Source organism: Ammodytes marinus (genome assembly GCF_949987685.1).
Source record: "Ammodytes marinus genome assembly, chromosome: 12".
NCBI lineage: Eukaryota > Metazoa > Chordata > Actinopteri > Uranoscopiformes > Ammodytidae > Ammodytes > Ammodytes marinus.
The window spans coordinates 8,087,705-8,109,085 of NC_137216.1; the positions used below are offsets into that span (position 1 = coordinate 8,087,705).

Consider the following 21,381-nt stretch of genomic DNA (forward strand, 5'->3'; position numbering starts at 1 on the left):
CCATCCATCCATCCATCCATCCATCCATCCATCCATCCATCCATCCATCCATCCATCCATCCATCCATCCATCCATCCATCCATCCATCCATCCATCCATCCATCCATAGCTCTCTCAAATTCCATCCATCCATCCATCCATCCATCCATCTATAGCTCTCTCAAATGGTTCCAATTTATTGATTGGCACATTCAGTGACATGACTTAACTGACCCTAACCCATATGGCCAATGGAAAAGTGTGCTACACATGGTGCTTTATAGATTGTTCAGCGTTACGTAACCAATAGAACGAGTTAAGTAAATGTCAGCTGTCAAATTGAATTACCAAAAGTATTTTCTAATTTTCCAGTCAATATTCTGTAATTTCAGAACCTTTTACTGTAACTATATGATGGATTGCCATGACATGACATTTGCTGTCACACCATGTCACCTACCGTCACTGTTCTGTTTCTTTGTATTTAAACTTGTACTTTTCCTTTCACTGTATGACCACGTGAACATGTTATTTTTTTGTGTTAACACCTTGATCTGGGACAAACGGCAAATTGTGTTCCCCATATTCATTATATGCTGTGAAAGACAAATGAACAACTGTGAACCTTAAACTTTTGTACACACATTGAAGTTTGTAGATCGCAATTGTTAGATCACATTGTTGCCTTTTGGTAAAATGTCCCTACAGCTACTGGATTGATTGCAATCAAAAGTGTTAAATATACTGTTTTATGGGCCCAAAAAGATTATTCCTATTAATACTAGTGATCCCATGGCTATTCTTCTAGCACCTGGAGGACGATATTTTCCCTTAGACTGCAACATATTTTAATATCTACTAGATGGATCAGCACAAAGGTTGTGTTAGACATTCATTGTTGCCAGATGATGAAACTTTACAATTTGGTGATCCTTTTGAGTTTCCTCCAGCACTACCAGCAGGAAGACATACTTGCCATTCAATTTGTTTCACGGTGGAACATGAATGTCTGGATGAATAATAGGGAATGGTGATTATCTGGCCTAACATCGAGCGCCATCATGAGTTCAAAAGTTTAAATTGTCGATATACTTCATCCAAACACCTTCAATTACTTTCTCAGCATCAGCTTTACTTTGTGTTGAATGCTGTTCAGCAAAGGATAGCATGCTAACACATTGAAATAAGTTAGTGAGTGGAAAACATTATACCTGCTAAACATCAGCTTGAGTGTTATCAAGCATGCTGACATTAGCATTTAGCACTCGAGCTACTACTTATTTGTGTTGACATGCAGTATGCCTACTTGCAAACATGTATTCCATCAGAAGAGACTTATTTTAAGAGATTTTGAAACAATGATTTTAATGAACATGGCGCATAATAGCAAAGCTGAAGAAAACAGAGTCGTTGGTGTTTAAAGCCAATCATGAAATCACAGTTTGAGAAGATAGTGATGCAATGAGCTGTACAGTAATATATGAAAACAAGTTGGTTTTATTGAAAGAGTTAAAACCTTCAGTCGCCTGATTAGATTGGTAGTGGGAATAGACGGACACAAAGACACAGACAAAATAATGAATAGAATAAGCATGCAGATTGTCAGTTATGATACGATTGAAAGCTCCAGGCCAATTACTAAATGGGCCTTGGGGTAAGATTGCTCTGACAACTGCTGTTGCCAAGATCAAGAATAAACGTTGTAGTTTTATTTTCCAATGACCTCATTTATCTTTATGTTTCTGAACGCAGCTCTCCTAAACCACTGGGCGAGCATTCTCTGTCTGGCTCCCCCTCCGTTGAGCCAAAATGGTACAGTCCAGGATTTAAGTAATCTTGCATGGACAGTGCTATGGTGTGACGACTTTTCAAAAGTTTGGATTATTAGGCCAATAAATTAAAGCAAATAAGTCAATGTTACTAACACTGCGGTGACCAAATTGACTGTTTTACTAAACCCTAATGTGCATGGGATGGATTTTGCACACACAAGGCGACACAACAGATGAACAGTAAATAACCGGGCCAGCGGTGGTTGTTAGCAGCAGGCCCTCATACAGTCATTCCATCTTTCACAGCCTTTCCACATAAAATCCCAGCAAGTCACTGGCGGCTTCCACAGGGAAAAAAGCACTCGGTCATCATCAGAGTCATCACTAGTCTGAGATATCAGATTTACGAAGTGGAAATAAAACATACTGAGGTGCTGCGAAAATGTAGCTCATCGCTTACTCAAACCACTTTAAAGATCCTCTGGAACTGTCCCGAGCACAATTCACTTGAGTGTCACACCTCATTCTTTTGTCTCGTGGTGCTGTCACATCCAATTTGGGCGATGTCTTATTGGACCGTGTGGGCCTAATGAGTGAGGTGATGTCACTGTTGGACTGAGCAGTGATGTAATGAAGCAGTCTTTTAAGAAAAACTTGGCCGGTGTGAAACACTAATACTTCTATTATAGAGAGAGAGAGACATGCTTACCTACACAGAAGTGCAGATGCACATATTAGTCTCTGGCTGTTTTAATGATCTTCCAACGCAAGTATCACATTTTGAAAAATGACTGTGTCAACGCAGACTTTCTCATAAGGGCTTTGTAATTAGTTGGAATTGAAAACAGGATCTTGCTGGTGACTATTTCTAAATGTACGAGCCGCATTGCAACGACATTAGGTTAAGCTCTTTATTATGTTAAATGAGCAGAAGGTAGATTAAGTGAACAGTCACAGCTGTGCTGGTCATTTTAGAATCCAAACTATTCTGTAGCCTTCTTCAAAAAAAATCATTCTGGTACTGACTGCTTTTTTGTTATGTTTAAATCAAAAAATTTATTGAAAGATTTGGTGCAGATATTGACATTGACAAGACGTTGAATGCTAATGACTTTGGTGGTCCCATAACATTCCCTCTAGTGCTATCAGTAGGATTGGTTCAGGGTTAAATGTTTCTTCAGCTGTACTATAGTGATACATTATGATATATTACCATGACAATGGTTCAGCTGTTTATGTTGTCCACATGGTGACTTGTTATAACTTTGGCCAGTCTCTGAAATTGCATCGAGTGAATTAGCATGCTAATACACTAACAACTAGATGGTGACCCTGATAAATATCTCATTTGCTTGACATTGCTAATCTGAGCAGGTGTGTCGACATACGGCTTCACAAAGTCCCTATTACGTATGTCCGTACACTCTTGCTCATGTTTCTTTTCTTTTTTATCGTCATGGTTCCACAGCCACCCGAGTGATCATCTGAAACATCGCTTTCACCGGCACCATTCGACCAGCAGTCTCAGCTTCAATCACAACCACATCCAGGACACCAGTCTGCCCCTAGTGGCTGGAGAGCAAGAAGAGCACCAGGATGGCAAAGAAGTAGACCCAAAACAAGACGTGTTTGTCACCCTTTTTGTAAGTTTCCTTGGTCTTTTTTTTTGCCATTTGTTTATTCACTTAAAAATATAGCAACAACACTGTCAGCGTATCTACATGTGGTAAGCCTTCAGTGATCGACAAGGATTGTATTCCTTTTGCTGTATGTCCAACTGAACCATTTCGTGGCCGCTTCTTCACCTGTTTGCAAACGCTGCCATACTGAGAAATAGAGAGTCTTGTGGAGCTAGTAGGCTTCATCAACTGTATGTCAACTTATTGGGGATGGCTTATGAAAAAGTTCTGCACTATAGCTTTAACTTAACATTACAGCAATCTGTATACCTTACACATCCTTTTAATCTTTGTGTCCATTTGTCAAGCTGCTGACAGAGATGTGAAAAGATATGAGATCTGGGTGACGATGGGCCTGTGTGACTTAGTTGAAACAGTGCAGGCAGACAGCACACAGTAAATGCCCTTAACCACAGCCAAAGTAAGAGATTAACTATTTTTGACAAGAGTCCACGTGGATAATTGAACTCAGCTATCTAAATGGACACAGATAAAAGCGACGCTGAGCTGTTTTGTTCTTGTCGATGGTTTGCATTAGGTTCTACGAATCCACAGTAAGCAGAGATTTAGGCCTGATTACACTACATTCCTCATGTGAGGCCCGTGGCTCTCGCATTGTTCTTTGAAAACACCCTTCCATGAGGTCAGAAGTCGTGTAGGTAGTTTCTTGAAGTCGGCGAAAGCGAGCCTCCGTGTGCCACATGTGTTGGATTATGGTCTTAGTCAGTTTACAGGTGCTTCCAGTTAAAGTTCCTTGATGCATTAACTGTGAAAACTTAATGTTCCCCCCTTTGGCTTAAAATGTTGGCAAATTTTAGACGGCCTATTAAAGGAATTCTGCTCAGACATAAAGCACCAGTTCTACAGCTGTGTGGTTTCAAGTGAATCGCACCGGGGCATTGGAATATTATTGTCCGTGCATACAACGCTAGCCCACCAATATATTCCCATTATTGGTCCAATGCTGTGTTATGGTGTCACATCACGTTGGTCGGAACAGCAATGTGGATGATCTTTGTTTCTGTTCTTCCTCCAAGAAATCTCTCCACCCTTTGCCTCCCGAGAGCCATCCAGCTGCAGCCAGATCGATGAAACTCCTCGCCAAGATTCCCAAAGATGCCGAAGCTGTCATTGTTTTAGTCGGTGAGCTCTGACTTGGGTTTTGACAAATTCGATTACATAGACGGATTATGTATTTTCTTTTCTCCTGTTTTGAGAAACTGCTAAAAAAGATTAATCTGTCTGTTGTAAATTTTCCACCTAAATTACATTACTGTAAAACACCACAGTAGTGTCATACCCATCCCTAATGGTAATGACTATTGCGTGTGTTCTGATCACCCATTGTCTTTCCTGTAGTTTGTTTTGTCACACTACTATTAAAGGTCACGTATTTTGCTACTTTTCAACTTGAAAATTGTGATGTGGGTTTCTACTAGAAACTGTTTTGATAGTGTAGTGTCAAAAACATACTTTATATTTCTCACAGTGCCTTTGCCATATCTACTCTTTTCAGCCTATGTTTGAAATGCTCTGTTTTAAGGCCTGTGGATTTTGGCCACACCTTCCAAAAAGCCCTGCCCTATCTGGGGATGTGCTTACCACAGGTGGAGATAGTGCTAGGTTAGTTAGTAATAAGGGGGCGTGGCTTCTTCCGTTATGATGCGACATGGGTTTTCAAAAAGGTGGAGGTGGAGGACAAAAGAGAGGGTTGTTTTTTATCATACTTTGGGGGTCTCTAGTGGGGACCAATATTAATGTTAAAAAAAAATGCAAAAGTGCATTTTGCATAATATGTGACCTTTAAAGAGGACCTATTATACTTTTTCGACTTTTATGACCTATAAACGTTGTTATAATGATTTATAGTCATGTTTAACCATACTAGCGTATCAAATAATGACGTACATGCATTTAGATGTATTCCCTGCTGACCGTCTGGGGTGGCTGTGCAGAGCACTAAACACTAGGGCAGACGGTCGAGAAATCACGTGTTCAAATCAGTTCAGAATTTCCTGCATTCTTGTCGTCACAAAATGCGGATATTTCCATGTATGGTAATGCTGCAACATGCCGCCACCTTCCTGCTCAAATATGCCTGTGTGCTGCTGAAAGTGTTCCGGAAGGAAGGTAACCAATCACAACGGAGTGGGGTTGGCAGGAGGGAGGGAGGGGGCGGAGAAGCACAAAGCCGAGTGTGGACAGAGACTGTTGAGAAATTAAGACCATAAAAGTAGTATAATAGGAGATCTTTAATATAAAGTCAACACCTCTGCATTGCTATATCCCCCTGAAGACATGGAAATATTTCATAAAGCTGCACTCTGTTTTGATTGAGCATTAACAGCTTAAAAAAATTTCAATGAGGAGGAAAATGTATTTGCACTACCAATTCTGTTTTTCACATGATAAACAAAGCATGTTAATGGCTGAAGCACGATCACAGCAGTTTTTGTTACCAATAATGCCACCCCTTCTGCAGAGATGTAAAACTATCTCCAATCATATGTTTATTGTTTCCTGTCAGGCTGTGTTGAGTTTCTGGAGCAGCCAGCCATGGCGTTTGTCAGGTTAAGCGAGGCGGTCCTTCTGGAGTCGGTGCTGGAGGTCCCTGTGCCTGTTCGCTTTCTTTTCGTCCTGCTCGGTCCCACTCAGTCCAACGTGGACTATCATGAGATCGGACGCTCCTTCTCCACTCTCATGTCCGACAAGGTAGGTATGAGGCTTTAAGGATAGAAAACCAGCTTTCAGTCAGATGTTTAAAGGATTTTGTCAAACCAAATAGACTTTTCAGAGAGGACAGCCCTGAAATGATACCAGTATTAAAAGTGGAGATGAAAATGGAGAAAACATACAAGACACTGCCCAATTTCCCACTTGAAATGAATAATGAAACAGCCCTTTTGATGACTTTGTATTGTATAGTACTAAAAAGAATACTTTTCTTAAAGTGAGACAGGTGAATAGGGTAGAAACTTCTAGATATCATCATGAAACTTTTCTAGTTGATTACTGAAATTTAAATAATAGTTTTTTAAACAACTTTTTGAATAAATGTGAACATTTGTCAATATCTAAGTAATTATGCATACATTTGGATCTCTTTAAAAAACTAAAATCTAGATGTAAGATAAGACCAGAGATAAAATCTTAGTTCATTTTTACAACACATTAGTGGCCAAACCGATATGGATACCGCCTATTTTCATTTTATAAATCAAAATACACAGGTCTTAAAAATACATTTTCTGCAAGTCTTTAAGAAGAAATTGTTGTATCAAGAATCCGACATTTAACAACATATGAACAAATTATTCTGTAATAACATTCAGAATAGAATGATAGAGGGAATTATTTTGATGTAAGTGCTTTATAAGTTGAGAGCTTTGGTTCACGGTTGCTACATGCCATCAAACCTGCAAAGTTAAATTATTGATGGGAGTAATTGTTTTAATCACTAATAAGATGTTAACTCACAGTGACGCATCTCTCGGTTGTTGTGGTTAGTTTGAATGGCCTTTCTTCTTCATGCATTCTGGTGATGACATTCAACTGTACTCCGCTGTAGAGTTTCCATGAGGTGGCCTACTTTGCTGACGACAGACAGGACCTCCTGAATGGTATCAATGAATTCTTGGACTGCAGCATCGTCATTCCACCCTCCGATGTGGAGGGCAAAGACCTCCTGAAGACGGTGGCCGACTTCCAGAAGCAGATGCTGCGCAAGAGGAAGGAAAGAGAAATCAAGAGGCACCAGTCCACAGTTGGACTGGAGCTCAACAACAAAGGTACTTTGTCAAGTCACTAAAGAGCACTCTTTTCTATGCCAAAATCTCAATTACTTAGGTGTTTACTAGACTTCTTTTTAATTTGTGTGCAGACCATTCCCTGCATCTGCATCGGTCAAAACTTGAGATGTGAAAGGTTTTTACAGCTCAGAAGAAGGTCAGAAGAAAGAAATTGTGAAAAGCTTTTCTACCGTTCAGTATCTTTTGTCAAAATCAGTGAATATCTCCTCTCCCTATGCTACCTGTGTGTGCGCTTATCGTGCAGAGATATTCTCTGATTTTGACAAAAAGTGATTTTGACAGAAGGCATTCTTCACAATTGCTTACTCCACCTTTAAATAATGTGCTTTTCCATTCAGAATTGAGTTTGACATCCCATATTACAAGAATATAATTTATAATATATGACAGTTTACCAAAACCCTAATAAAACATTATACATTTGATGCTTCTCGTGTGCCACCCAACTATCAAAAGGTCCAGTCAATAATTGTACCATACAAATCTGATGTTTGATTATTCACATGAATAATTTGAGTTATAGTTCTCAAAAAGGATCATGAATCACCAACCAAATAGATAAAAAAAACATTTATATTTAAAAGAAAATACTCACTATCTATATTTGTATTTTACTCGATAGGTTTCACATCCAAAAGATTCAGCACGATCTCAGGTGATTTTACTCAATGCATCTTGTATTTACTATAATATGGAGTATTTGTCCATCAATTTTAAGATAATAGATAGATAGAACTTGAACGTTGTAATTTTTTCATTTAAAGTGAACAGTGAACAGTGAACATTTTAACATTATTACGGACAAACAAAAATTGCCAATGTTTCCCTTTTGATATTGAGTAGGCCCTTACCTTTTAGATGTTGGCAGTGTTGTTTACATTTGTAGTGGTATTAGTACTTTCCTCATTTCATGGATGCTGTATCAAACCCCATAGAGGTGAGTCCAGAGGAGGAGGAGGAGGCGGACCAGGAGATTGACCCATTGAAGCGCTCAGGGATCCCTTTCGGAGGCCTGATCCACGACGTCCGCAGACGCTACCCGCACTACGTCAGCGACTTGAAAGATTCCCTTGACATGCAGTGCGTTGCCGCCGTCATCTTCATCTATTTTGCTGCATTGTCGCCCACTATAACTTTCGGAGGCCTTCTGGGTAAAGTGTTAACTACAAGAAACAAGAAATGTCGGTTCTGCGTCATTTTGATACCTCTGCTTTGAGAGATGTTCTTTTGGCTGTTTTTTCCACATACAGGAGAAAAAACAGAGGGCCTGATGGGAGTGACCGAACTTATTGTGTCAACTGCAACCCTTGGAGTTATATTTTCGCTGCTTGGCGGTCAGCCCCTTCTCATCATCGGTTTCTCAGGACCCTTACTGGTGTTTGAAGAAGCCTACTACAAGGTAAAGAATCCGAAAGCATTGGAGAAGAATGAGTTTAAACAATCACTACATAACACTCTACTCCATTTAGATTTTTCCTGAATATCTGACAGGGATGTCTGTGCCTTTTCCCGCAGTTCTGTCAGGCGCACAACTTTGAGTACCTGACGGGTCGAGTGTGGATCGGATTCTGGCTCATCTTCATTGTCCTGGTGATGGTGGCAGCGGAGGGCAGCTTCCTCGTTCGCTACATCTCACCCTTTACCCAGGAGATTTTTGCTTTCCTCATCTCGCTCATCTTCATCTATGAGACTTTCTCTAAGCTCATCAAGGTAACTACAGAGCTGCACACTACTGCCTGGTTTCCACTGAGGAGCACAGTTCGGTTCAGCACAGCACGGTTTGGTACGGAAAGGACACCCCAGATCGGGCTTGCATTTCCACTGCGGACAGCACCCTTACTTGGTAGGCGGGGTATAGGCCGGGCAACGATAGCCACCGTCAAAGTATATACAGTCTATCTTGTCAGAGCCATCAAACATGGCTGGCCTACATAACTATTGTGATATAGTATCAACGGACACAGTGTCCGCCAATACATTTGATGAAGAGGAAAAATGCCACACAATAAACTAAGAGCTGCGCGCCGCCATTTTTCTCTAAACGCAAGAATTTTAACTCTTTCCGATAAGATAACACACATGGGTTAATCTCCCGCATGGAAATGACTATTCTTTAGACCAATCAACAGATTGGTCGAAAGCACACCGGTGCAGTGTGTAGCTCCACCCTCTTGGAACTCTTTGGGACTAATTGGTACCCCAACGCAAGGTTGACAAAAATAGGTACACTTCCTAACTTTTGAAGGTGGAAGCAAAATGTAAACCAAACCGCACCACTAAGTGGAAACGAGGCTGCAGCTCTGCTTGAATTACAGTAGTAAAGGACACTTGCTTGATACCAGAATTTATCCTCATGTCTCCTCATTTATTATGATTATGCGTATGAGTGAAGTTGTTAGCATCCATGGATTAGGTTTAATTATTCTCCTGTTGTTTCTGGACCATTAAAACCACTCTGCACAGTATTAACTTTGACTCTCTTCTTGTTTTCAGGTGTTTAAGGAGCATCCACTGATGGCATTATATCCCACCTCCCCCACTGGGATCCTGATTGATGATGCTATGCCTGTCTTCAACCAGCCCAACACAGCTCTCCTGTCTCTGGTCCTCATGATGGGCACTTTCTTTGTTGCTTTCTTCCTCAGGAAATTACGAAACAGTCGATTTTTGGGCGGCAAGGTATCCTGCTCTACTGAATCTTTTTAAACCAAATATCAAATAGTGGATGGACCTTAAGGGGCACCCTGTGGAGCTTTCTTGTAAACAAACAAAGTCAGTGTGTTTCTGTACACAACTCCTCAACACAGTGTGTTGAAGGTGTTTTCTCTGCCACAAAACAGGCTGCAAGGTTGATTTTTGAATGAAACCTGTGAACAAGAAACACACATTGCTCCATAGCGCTACAAGTGGTCAAAAACTCCACAGGGTTCCTTTAAAATCCCTTACTTTAAAGGGCCCACTCCCTTTTTAGCCGATATATCTTACATTTTGTGTTCTTTGATACTGTCTTTCTTTCTAAATTTAGTAAATGGTGGGATGGGTCCAGCACATTTTGTTATCTTGATGGAAGATTTTTTCGTTCAGCTTTCTAACATTTGCTGTAAATGTCAGATGGTTTACCACAATTCCGGATCTCTATAAAGCTGTGGCAGTTTCAGAGAAAGTGGGCATGCCAATAATGGGATTTACGATTTTTTTCGAAAAAAACAACATACAGATTGTCTTTGTGTCCCAAATATTGATGCATCTACCAACAAATGTTTCCCTTTGAGTTCAATGTCAAGATGCATTGCTTTGACTTAGTGCTGGTTAATCTCTCGCTTGTGGTTATATACTGAACACTTTTATGTGAGCAGAAGAAGTTGACTTCATTTAATTCAAGTTTGATTTCTCAATTCCCACCCAGGCCAGGAGAATCATCGGTGACTTTGGAATCCCCATCTCTATTTTAGTGTCAGTGTTGTTAGATTACAGCATTACTGACACTTACACACAGGTAACATTCATTCACTTCACTCACCACAAAATTTTTTTTAAACTTTTTTTAATTACAGCTCCAAAAAATCTATGCCTTTTCTCAGTATTTGAACTTTCTTTTTTTACATTGACTTTTAGAAACTCAATGTGCCATCGGGATTCTCTGTCACCTCCCCTGAGAAGAGAGGTTGGTTCATCAGTCCCTTTGGTGACAAGGAGCCCTTCCCCACCTGGATGATGGGAGCGTCAGTTGTACCGGCTCTTCTTGTCTTCATCCTCATTTTCATGGAAACCCAGATCACCTCGTAAGTACACTATGACTGTGTACAGTGTTGTAGAATATATTTGTTATAGTAAAGTTAAAGCTATAGTGCGTATCTTTTTCACATAATTGGAAGTTGGTTAAATGCAAGCCATTGCCAAATTTGTTGGCACTAATAATACAAGTTACCAGAGTTTACAAACTCGTGTTACCTCTCCGACAGTGATGCAGGAGTCCAAGAAGCGCCCACAAAATGTTTCAGTTGTTGATTCTACTGCTAAGAAACAAACCTGAACGTACAGCAGAAGGAATAAAATCCATGCGCAATTACCGAGGGCTTACGTCATGTTGATGCGGCGACGGTGTTGTTGTAATTCCTCAGAATTCCTCATGGGGCGACAGAAGTTACGCACTTTAGCTTTAAATCACAAATGTTGTGCTTGACAAAATGTCCTAATTTAAAAAATTTTCTTTCCGGTTTCCCTTTAATCTATCAGATTGATAGTCAGTAAGAAGGAGCGTCGCTTGGTCAAGGGCTCAGGCTTCCACCTGGATCTCTTGCTCATTGTCATCCTGGGGGCCTTCTGTCCTCTGTTCGGTCTGCCCTGGCTCACAGCGGCCACCGTGCGCTCCGTCACTCATGTCAACGCCCTCACCGTCATGAGCAAAGCCACGGCGCCCGGAGAAAAGCCCATGATCCAGGAGGTGAAAGAGCAGAGGCTCACCGGGCTTTTTGTTGCTATTCTTGTTGGTAAGTTGTACGAGAAGGACCGGAGTTTGGGGTTGCCATATCAGAGTTCACCAATAACCCCCCCCCCCCCCCCCCCCACACACACACCTGAACAGCGATTGTCCGCTCATAGCTTAGCAACTATAGCGTTTGGGTTTCAACACAAGCCCAAAAAAGTGTGCTGTAAATGGGGCCATATTTAGATTTTTTTAGACTTTCCAAAACCAAAAACCCTAAGAACAAGTTTCTGAGGAATCCATTAAACATTGTGTGTTATCTGCAAAATGTTAGCATGCCAGGCTAACTACCTTACTGGCTGTTGTCAGTGAGCGTTCATCCCAAAGCCAAGATTAATGTCATTGGTGGCTACATTATTTTGTTTGGTTACAGGTTAGGTTTGACATGTAACTGTTCAGGACCGGATCATCCATCCTGTGGAAGCCAGGATGCCTGCAATGCAATGGGAAAATAATTTGGTAGATAGCATGCCAGAATCACAATTCAGTTAGATATCATAACATCCGCCACACTCATCAGTTAGTCCTGAATGTATTTCATTTTGTACATAAGTTTGACATTGCTCACATGTAAAGTAAGTGAAGTTCAGAGCTCTACACAAACAAAGCTGCGCCTCTTTCCATGTCATCATGGTCCATCATCTAATTAGGATGCTGACTTTCTGCCTCAGCTCTTTCCACAGAATATTGTGTATGCAGCCCTCACGTGCATACTAAGGATCAGCTTGAAATGTTTAAAGTCAGCTGGAGACCAACTCACAGGGTTTCAACATGAGCAGCAGTTGAAAAAGTGTGACAGTTGCTTTCTAGAAATGAGAAGGCTGGACACCAAAAAGTTACTGTGAATTTTGTGCAATCAATTCGCCACCATAATCACTATTAACTTCATATGGGACTGTTCTAGAACAGAGCGTATATAACATGTTATGAATGTATTTATAAACTTATAAAATGAATTTGAGGAGAACATCAAATCCAATCAAAAAGAAGAATGTGTACGGTGGCGCTGAGCATTCACCAAATAAAAAAAAGTTTCACTGCAGGATCTCGTAATTACGAGATAATATCTCGTAATTACGAGATAATTATCTCGTAATTACGAGATAATTATCTCGTAATTACGAGATAAGGATCTCGTAATTACGAGATAAGGATCGCCCTCTCATTCATCAATAACGATGTCTGTGTGTGTGTATTTGTGTGCAGACGAGGTGAACCTAGCCATAGGAAAACGTAGGCAATAGCCTTGGTTTCCGGACTACAATGGGCCCCATAATCAATAAACTTATTTTAAATATTTGTTTAGGCTACTGTTCATTCATTAATCAGCGATCACATCGGGTAGGCTACTGAGGGACACACTTTCGGCTTTACGCCCGTGATCAGCTGCTGAGGTCCGACTGGGCTTTTCTCCTGAATAGTCCCAGTGACTGCATGTCTGCACAAAGTTGACATGGCTATCATTGTCATGCCCTCCTTGTAGAAAGTTCTTATGTGTTTGTATGAGTCATGGATTACACCGAGTTTAACGACTGCATTTAATCAAAGCATTCAATAAAACTGCGTTCCGATACAGTAACAAACAGGAGGTAAAAGCAGGCCCCCAGGACTGTGCCTTCTCCGAGCAACCAGCATGGACATGTGGCCAACCCATTAGTATTGCATGGTGAGGGGTGGAGCTTATTTTCATACGGCCCGTAGGCAGATTTCCCTGTCCACACAGTACAAGCGGCGAACAAGATTGTGTCTCTGCAAAATTTTTCTGGATATCAATCATAGGCTCATACTTATCTTTAGACCATATACTATTAAAACTGAAGTTTTCTCATTTCAAAACGCCACCTCAAGCGTTTTATTAGCCCAACGGCTTTTAACGGCTTTCAGTTTGTTTTCGCCAGGCTAGATGCTACAGAACGAGAATGATTCTACTCCCGCCTCCAGTCCGCTACGCTTGCCGCCCTCTTTCTTGATAGGTCCATAATGCAGCTACGTCGATGCTACGTCATGCTTTGGGCCGTATGGAATTTCCGGATTATACTTCCTTGTTGCTTCTCTGCGCCTATGAGCAGCTTTCATAGGAATGAATGGGCGCCATGTTTCAATACGGTGTCCATTTCTTTATATGTCCATGGGTAAAAGTGAACTAGCCCACCGGGCATTCTGATTGGATGAGGCAACACAGTACGGTGGCTCCGGTGGCTCATAATGAACAAACTGCACAAAGTGAAAGTGTGTCCCTCATTTCCCAATGCGATCGCTGATTAATGAATGAACAGTAAACAAATATTTAAAATAATTGTATTGATTATGGGGCCCATTGTAGTCCGGAAACCAAGGCTATTGCCTACGTTTTCCTATGGCTAGGTTCACCTCGTCTGCACACAAACACACACACACACACACACACACACACACACACACACACACACACACACACACACACACACACACACACACATCGTTATTGATGAATGAGAGGGTGATCCTTATCTCGTAATTACGAGATCCTTATCTCGTAATTACGAGATCCTTATCTCGTAATTACGAGATCTTTATCTCGTAATTACGAGATACTTATCTCGTAATTACGAGATAATTATCTCGTAATTACGAGATCCTTATCTCGTAATTACGAGATATTATCTTGTAATTACGAGATCCTGCTCTGAAACTTTTTTTTATTTGGTGAATGCTCAGCGCCACCGTAGATGTGAACTATTGGCCGAATAAAAAAACGAAAGAGCAGACCCTGTGGACTTCTGTGGAAAAGTTTAGATTTTCACATGTTTTCAAAGTCTCTTTTCATACACTATAAACTTTAGAATTGTGTCACAAAATCCTCCACAATACAATTCATCCTGGAGCTCACAGGTACAGAGTAGCACTTCTGCAGCTTGCATATGTCTAGAGATTCATGAAGCATGAATCAGCCATGGCAACAGCTAATGATCTTTTACCAATTGTTTTCACAATAAACTAAAAACTGTCCTTTTTTTCCCCAAATGAAAACGGTTACATCTAAAATGCAAAGTCTGATGTTGCAGCGTTGCTTTTATCCACAGTCTAGTACTATTTCTTCAGCAGGAATATCTTGTTTCAATTAAGGTAGGGTTTCCAAAGTAGTCTTAAGTATGGCTTGATCCAGCGTGCGTACACAGCCATGACTCATCCTGATTGTTGAACTTAGGTTTGATTGAAGTTCTCAGTGGATTAGGAATGAGACTCTTTGGCTCAAATAGCGTTTCGACCAATGAAACTCAACAGTGAATATGTTTCAAATGAGGGCTGCACCCTTGTTAAATGAATAATTATCCACACAGTTTAAAATGATTGTACATGTGTCTTAAAAAAAACGTATGATCATACAAAAACGTTTTATTTAAGGCGAGATACTGCAGGTGAATAGGGTAAAACTTTAAACTTCTAGATATTATCACACAACGTTGCCAGTTGATTACTGACATTGTAAGCATGTATTTTTTGTATTACAATTTATTTTTAAATGTTTGAATAAATAAGCAAATTTTGCATTATCTATCTTATTGTGCACACATTTGCAACAACAAATCTAAAATTAAAATATTTATTTAATTTAAAAAACATATTAGAGTACAACATTTTTACAGGACCGACTGTGGATATGTGTTATGTCAAATATCACCTAAATGTACATTTATGTATGTCAATCAGTATGACAATCTCAAAACTAACCAATGCTTTTAAAAACTGTCTTCGCCCGCAGTTTCTGACCTTAATAATCGCCGCAGTTGAAAATGATTGTACATCTATCCCAAAAACCTTACTATCATCCAAAAACCTCTCATTTATCCTGTTTTGTACCCACCAGGTATGTCCATAGTGATGACAGACGTGCTGCGCCTCATCCCATTGGCTGTGCTCTTTGGTATCTTCCTGTACATGGGGGTCACCTCTCTGACCGGCATCCAACTGTACGAACGCATCACGCTCATGGTCACGCCCGCCAAGCATCACCCCGACCACATCTATGTCACCAAGGTATCTCATGCGCAATAAGAATATTCATACGCCTTGCTCTCTTCTATTATTAGTGGTGAGGCAAGAGAAGCCAAACCCAGCAGCAGCAGCAGTGGTGGTTACTGCAGCAGAGTCCTGGGCAGCCATTTGTTTGTTTTTTTGGCTTTGGTTAGATTGAGTAAGCTCATTATTCAGCTCCCTGTGTATACATGATACATTCACGCTATCCAGGGTTTTTTTACAGTGTTGAAATCGTCATTTTTTTCTTTACCAGCACCTACTCCAGAGAGAGAATGGAAAAAGGAACAAGGTTGCTATGACCTTAACTAATGAGGATAAACACAAGCTTAGTTTCAGGCTCCCCTACGTCAGCGCCCGCTGGATTTAGTTTCGCCGTCTGATCATCAGTAATGGAAGAATACAATGAATGTATCCTCCGCATTACTGCTGATGCCGACTTTCCGTTCAATGTGTAGATCCTCATTGTATTGTCATATTTTTTTTTTAGCTGACCAGCTGCTGTGTGACTATTTATGGACGCAACTGCACACCTACTACACTGGATATAGTGTTTACATGCAATGCTGGCTCAAATTAAATATTCATGCTTCTTAAAACTGGTGATGGCTGCACAGTAGGAAACCTTAAAGGAAACCAAACATGTGGGTTATCTTATTCCGCTAACAGCATATCATGCTTTCACTTCCACAGGGTGTGCAAGTCTAAAATTATAAATCATTTTAGGATAATAATATTATTTTTCAAACCATTGAAGTATCTTTAACACAAACAAAAAGGAAAATGAAAACAATGTAATACTGATCTGACTTTGACATTAACATAGATTTCAGCAGGTGAGTTTGTAGCACATCTAGACCTGCACCAAACCAACATATTGGCATGTAAACCATTACTAGATTACATAAGATCCGACGAGAAGTGACACAAGAAAAAAAGACACAATTGAGTGCAAGGACGGAGAGATACTTTAAAGAGTTTTGGATTGATATCAATATATCATCTTCTGACTATGGATACTAGTATGAATATAATAAAATTTCTAAGCACTCGGACACTTTAAATACAGCCTTGCTTTATTAATATGACCTGCAATAGGCAATAAACATAATAGAGACAAATCTTCGACACATTTGTTGTAATTAAAATAAATTCCTCAAATTGTTAATGAGGCCTTCACTGTGTAAATCACGACACATGGCTCTCATCCACCTAGTTGTACTAAGTCAAACTGTTGCTGTATCAAAAACTGTTATTCTGGGTACGGGTCAGGTTTGAATTTTGGGGGGGGGGGGGCATTTTTATTCTTGTCCTGATCTAAATTGTGTAGAAATCGAAAAAAAAAACACAGAAAAGTCAATCTCTTTTGCAGGGTTTTCCACTAGATGGAGCCAAAAACATGCCAATTTTTATTTATGCAGGGACACAGTTTGAGATTCATAGTGTTGTGTGTATGTCCATCTATTAACCACCGTGCTTGTGTGTTGCTTTTAGGTGAAGACATGGCGTATGAACATGTTCACCATCTTCCAGCTTGCATGCATCGTGGCATTGTGGGTAGTGAAGTCCACCGAGGTGTCCCTTGCCTTCCCATTCGTCCTCATCATGACCGTGCCGCTGCGCCGCGTCATCCTCTCCAGGATTTTCAAGGAGAGCGAGCTCCAGGCGGTAGGTTTTGAGTGGCAGAGACATTCAAGGAATGTTTGACTCCTTGCCACAATAATCTGCTCCCACACATTACCACAGGGGGATACTTATTTTACAGCAAATTTAACATTAGACGGACGTTGGCATGTTCCTCTATCTCTCTAACAATAACATGGCTTAGAGAATAATGCTTCAAATCAACCAACCAATGATTTTTCTCTCCACTGTGATCAAGGACAGCTCTGTCTCATCCAAATATTTTTTTTTGAAACGATACACAAATATTTCTTTTTGCTCTGCGTTCTCACCAGAGAAAAAAAAAGATCCACAATCCAATCCTGAAGCCAGCATTTGTGTTTTCTTGGTTAGATCCCCAAAAACCCCATACCTGTCATCACTGTCAGATTCCATTTCCAGAATCTCCGACTTTTTCAGGAGCTAGGAAAAACAGCTTTGTTCTGAATTTGAACCGCCACTCGTGCTGTGTTCATCGAAAGGTCTCGTGAACCCAAGGCACTGTGCAATTGCCTTAAACCACCAAGGGACCCTGAAATGAAGTTCACATTCACCTAAATTGGACCTCCGTGATGTCAGATCCTTTACCCATTGTGTGTGCCAGATTACAATTAGGGCTTTCTTTTCACAAGGTATGAGAAAATTGATGGAAACCCATATATTTTTTCCCCAAATTTTTTCTTTTTTGTTTCATAATAAGCTTATTTAAAGGAACAGTTAAATATTTTTAATTTTTACGTTATGTCATTTTAGGATCAAATACATACTGGTAAGAAACTATGAAGTGCCTGTGACGGCCATGTATGTATTTGGTTCTAAAATGAACTAGAGTGTAAAAATTGAGCGCAACATAATGTGGTAAATAAACAAGTCCCAAGCACACAGGAGCTTTTAGTGATGTTGTAAAGTGTATCTTTTGTCTTGCTCCCCTTAACTACCAGTGTTTGAGCTAAGCTAACCTGGATGAGCTATTTTTGCCCATGTACGTATACATCAAAAATGCTTGTACATTTACAGGAACGGTTTCAGCCGGAGAGTGAGGCAAAAAGCTACAAATTAAAAATGTTGAACTATTCCTTTAAGTTCACATCATTCTACAATCACATCATATATTATCATAAATTCCACCAGGGTCCACCTACAAGACTGCTGCTTTCTCGGCCAAGTTATTCTTGGAAAATAGATTTTTTTTCTGGTAAAATAAAGGGTATTGATTGATTGATTGATTGATTGATTGATTGAGCCTGAATCCCTCCTTTCCACATCGTCTGATTTTGAGTGACGCGTTTAGGTCACAACCATGGTTCCAATAACAGCTCATAAGCCAACAGATCGTGCAACATTTTTGGAGTTGAAGCATCCTCCGTTGCCTTATTTTGACCTTCGAGCAAAACCTTGAAGGAAAATGACTGACGATGGTTTTGTTTTTCCACAGCTGGATTGTGACGAGGATTCTCCCAACTTTGATGAAGATGGACGGGACGAGTACAACGAGATCCACATGCTTGTATAGATTCAAAATATTGGACGCAGTAAATAGGACTTCCTCCATTCTCCAACTCTGACCAATCAGAGCAAGCCTCTTTTTTGGAAACCTCAATGTATCTGGGTCCAGCTTTTTTTTAAAAGCACACCTGACCTGTTGTTAGATATCTGTGGAGGAAGTGGTGTTTTTTTTTTCAAACTCCCTGAATATGTTATTGTGTCAGAGGCCGGACATTAGTGCTGTAACAGCAAAGAAACCTAATATACAAGAACACTTTATCCAACTTTTTATCCTATCTATCCCTTTAATCCCTTGTTGGGCGTACGTGCAATGATGATGGTGACTACAGTGGGCTGAATGAGTTGGACTTGTTAGCAGGAAAAAGGGTCAATTGGCTTCCATTTCATTTAATTCGGAATGCATACTTTCATCAAAATTCATACTCCTTCTGTGAAACCCTAAATCTCAAAGCCCTGAATTCCACTGCCTATGTTGGTTTAGCTGCAGTTGCATATAGGTTGCAGTGATGTGTGTAAACAAGGAGTTAAGTAGTCTCCTTCCTTTCTGTACAGTCTTTTTTAGTAATGAGCACTTTCACTAGGGGAAAAAGTTCACTTTTGTCGCTGCCAACCAACCTAGCTCCCTGGCACCATGCCTCCTCTCTAAATGTAGTCTCTCCCCTTGAAGGCAAAATTCTCTACAGAGACTGTGCAAGCGTCTTTAAGGGGGTGTTACTTTGCTTTGTGAGGTGTTTAATGCCCGACCTAGCAGCCCACTGACCCCATTATTGTGACCTTGGATGTATAAGCAAATAGGTAACACGGTCCCTACCTTATTTTTCTACTTTGTTGTATCTATTTATTGATTTTGTGACCTTTGGACTTAACGCCATGACAGATTCTCAGTGGTGTATAGCTTGATAGCAAGAGTGAGCCTAGAATACAAAGAACATAGCGTAAGGTTGACACATTCAAAACAGAAAAGATTTCATTATTCATGAGCTCCTTCATCTTTTGTGCAATATTTCCATGGCTGTGGTGCATTTTCCGCACATGTCATGAATAATATGAAAACACTGGAAAAGCATAGGGACTGAGCAAATACACAAGTAGTGAAACAACTGGGGAACAGTGAAGTGTTGGCTGGATGTATGAATGAATGAATATATGATGCATTATACAGTAAGATTGTGAACTTGGAATAATAATATACCATCTGTATTCAGAGTTGTTTTCAGATTGCACGGCGATTTAGTTTTAACACCTCCTATAGAATTTGAATTTAAGCAGTGCCACTTCAACGTTTTCAGAAACCGTACTTCTGCCACACCAGTTGTCAGAGATGCTGTACATACTGTAGAAATGACACAACATACTTCATTATTGAGGAGCAAGATATGAACATTTTTGTGTCGTGCTCTCATTTAAAAAGAAATGGAGGAAATTGGAGGAGATTGTATTTAAAGGCGGTGATGACGCTGATGCTGTGATGGTCAGTCTTAGCTTTTAAACTTGATTGTAATAAATAATAAAGTTTGTAAAACATAGGGAAAAGATCAGATATCAGTCGTCACAATCACGGGCACAATACAGATGACACGCGTTCCTTTTGAAAGGTGTGCAGGATTAACCGATTTGAACACCTTCAATTTTGTTTGTGTGTTTACCTCTTCAATCCATCTGCTGCAATGTATTTATGGTGGCATCGGTGAAGAGACACTGTGTGGCCGGTGAAGAGGTTTCTGTAAATAGCTATTTAATGTAACGAATAGTATATAAAACTAATCATGGGTTCTTGTACAGTATTTACTTGATGTACTTGATTATTTAACAAAAAAAAACTCCAAAGTGCTCAAAATAGAAGCATATATTTTAAAACAAGAGTTAAAATGAAAACTTACTTTTATTGGTCAGCTGTGAAGTATTGATTTTGTATACTTAGCAAGAAGAGTTAAAATAGCTCATCTCACATACTGTAACTATGCCCTATGCCATGCAAGAATTCTGTCTCAGGGGAAAGTGACCTATGATCTGTAAATATTGCCTCCCAGCCTTTTAGTTTTTTATCTTTTTGTGTACATAAAGCGATCAAGGCAATCAATGTAAAACATATATCAGTGATTCTTGAGAAGTGGGACAAAACAGGGTGCAACGTTGAAAAAATACAAACCCTATGTTTAGGCAAATTGAATTACATTAAAATACATCCAACATATACTAGGCTACTGAGCTAAGCTTTGACACAACCTCCCAGCTTTTGTCCTTTTTATCAAAATGGGCTTTTTAGCTTGCCATTCCTTATTTTGTGTCAACACCGTCAGACACCAAAAAACACAAATACCGTAAATGTTCCCTCATGTTATGCTAGACCCATGAGATGTATTAGTGATCACAAATATTCACCAAAACTGATATAGGCCACAAAAAATATTTTCAAAATGTATATGAATATACATGTTTTTGATATCTGACGGTGTTGACATATTTAACGTTT

The 21,381-nt window shown here is 40.0% G+C and overlaps 1 protein-coding gene across 1 annotated transcript in view; it reads left to right on the plus strand.

Moving 5' to 3' along the window:
• The window catches only part of slc4a3 (solute carrier family 4 member 3), a gene marked incomplete at its 3' end in the record, with an annotated part of 42,377 nt that extends 23,462 nt beyond the window's left edge, over positions 1–18,915 (plus strand). The window contains exons 8-21 of the mRNA XM_080038559.1: positions 3,221–3,395; positions 4,469–4,574; positions 5,959–6,143; positions 7,000–7,219; positions 8,176–8,391; positions 8,491–8,639; positions 8,756–8,950; positions 9,734–9,919; positions 10,647–10,736; positions 10,856–11,022; positions 11,477–11,730; positions 15,574–15,743; positions 17,235–17,408; positions 18,838–18,915. Coding sequence (XP_079894685.1) covers positions 3,221–3,395; positions 4,469–4,574; positions 5,959–6,143; positions 7,000–7,219; positions 8,176–8,391; positions 8,491–8,639; positions 8,756–8,950; positions 9,734–9,919; positions 10,647–10,736; positions 10,856–11,022; positions 11,477–11,730; positions 15,574–15,743; positions 17,235–17,408; positions 18,838–18,915 — 2,365 coding nt within the window. The remainder of the gene's footprint in view (positions 1–3,220; positions 3,396–4,468; positions 4,575–5,958; positions 6,144–6,999; positions 7,220–8,175; positions 8,392–8,490; positions 8,640–8,755; positions 8,951–9,733; positions 9,920–10,646; positions 10,737–10,855; positions 11,023–11,476; positions 11,731–15,573; positions 15,744–17,234; positions 17,409–18,837) is intronic.
• Positions 18,916–21,381: the final 2,466 nt, after the last annotated feature.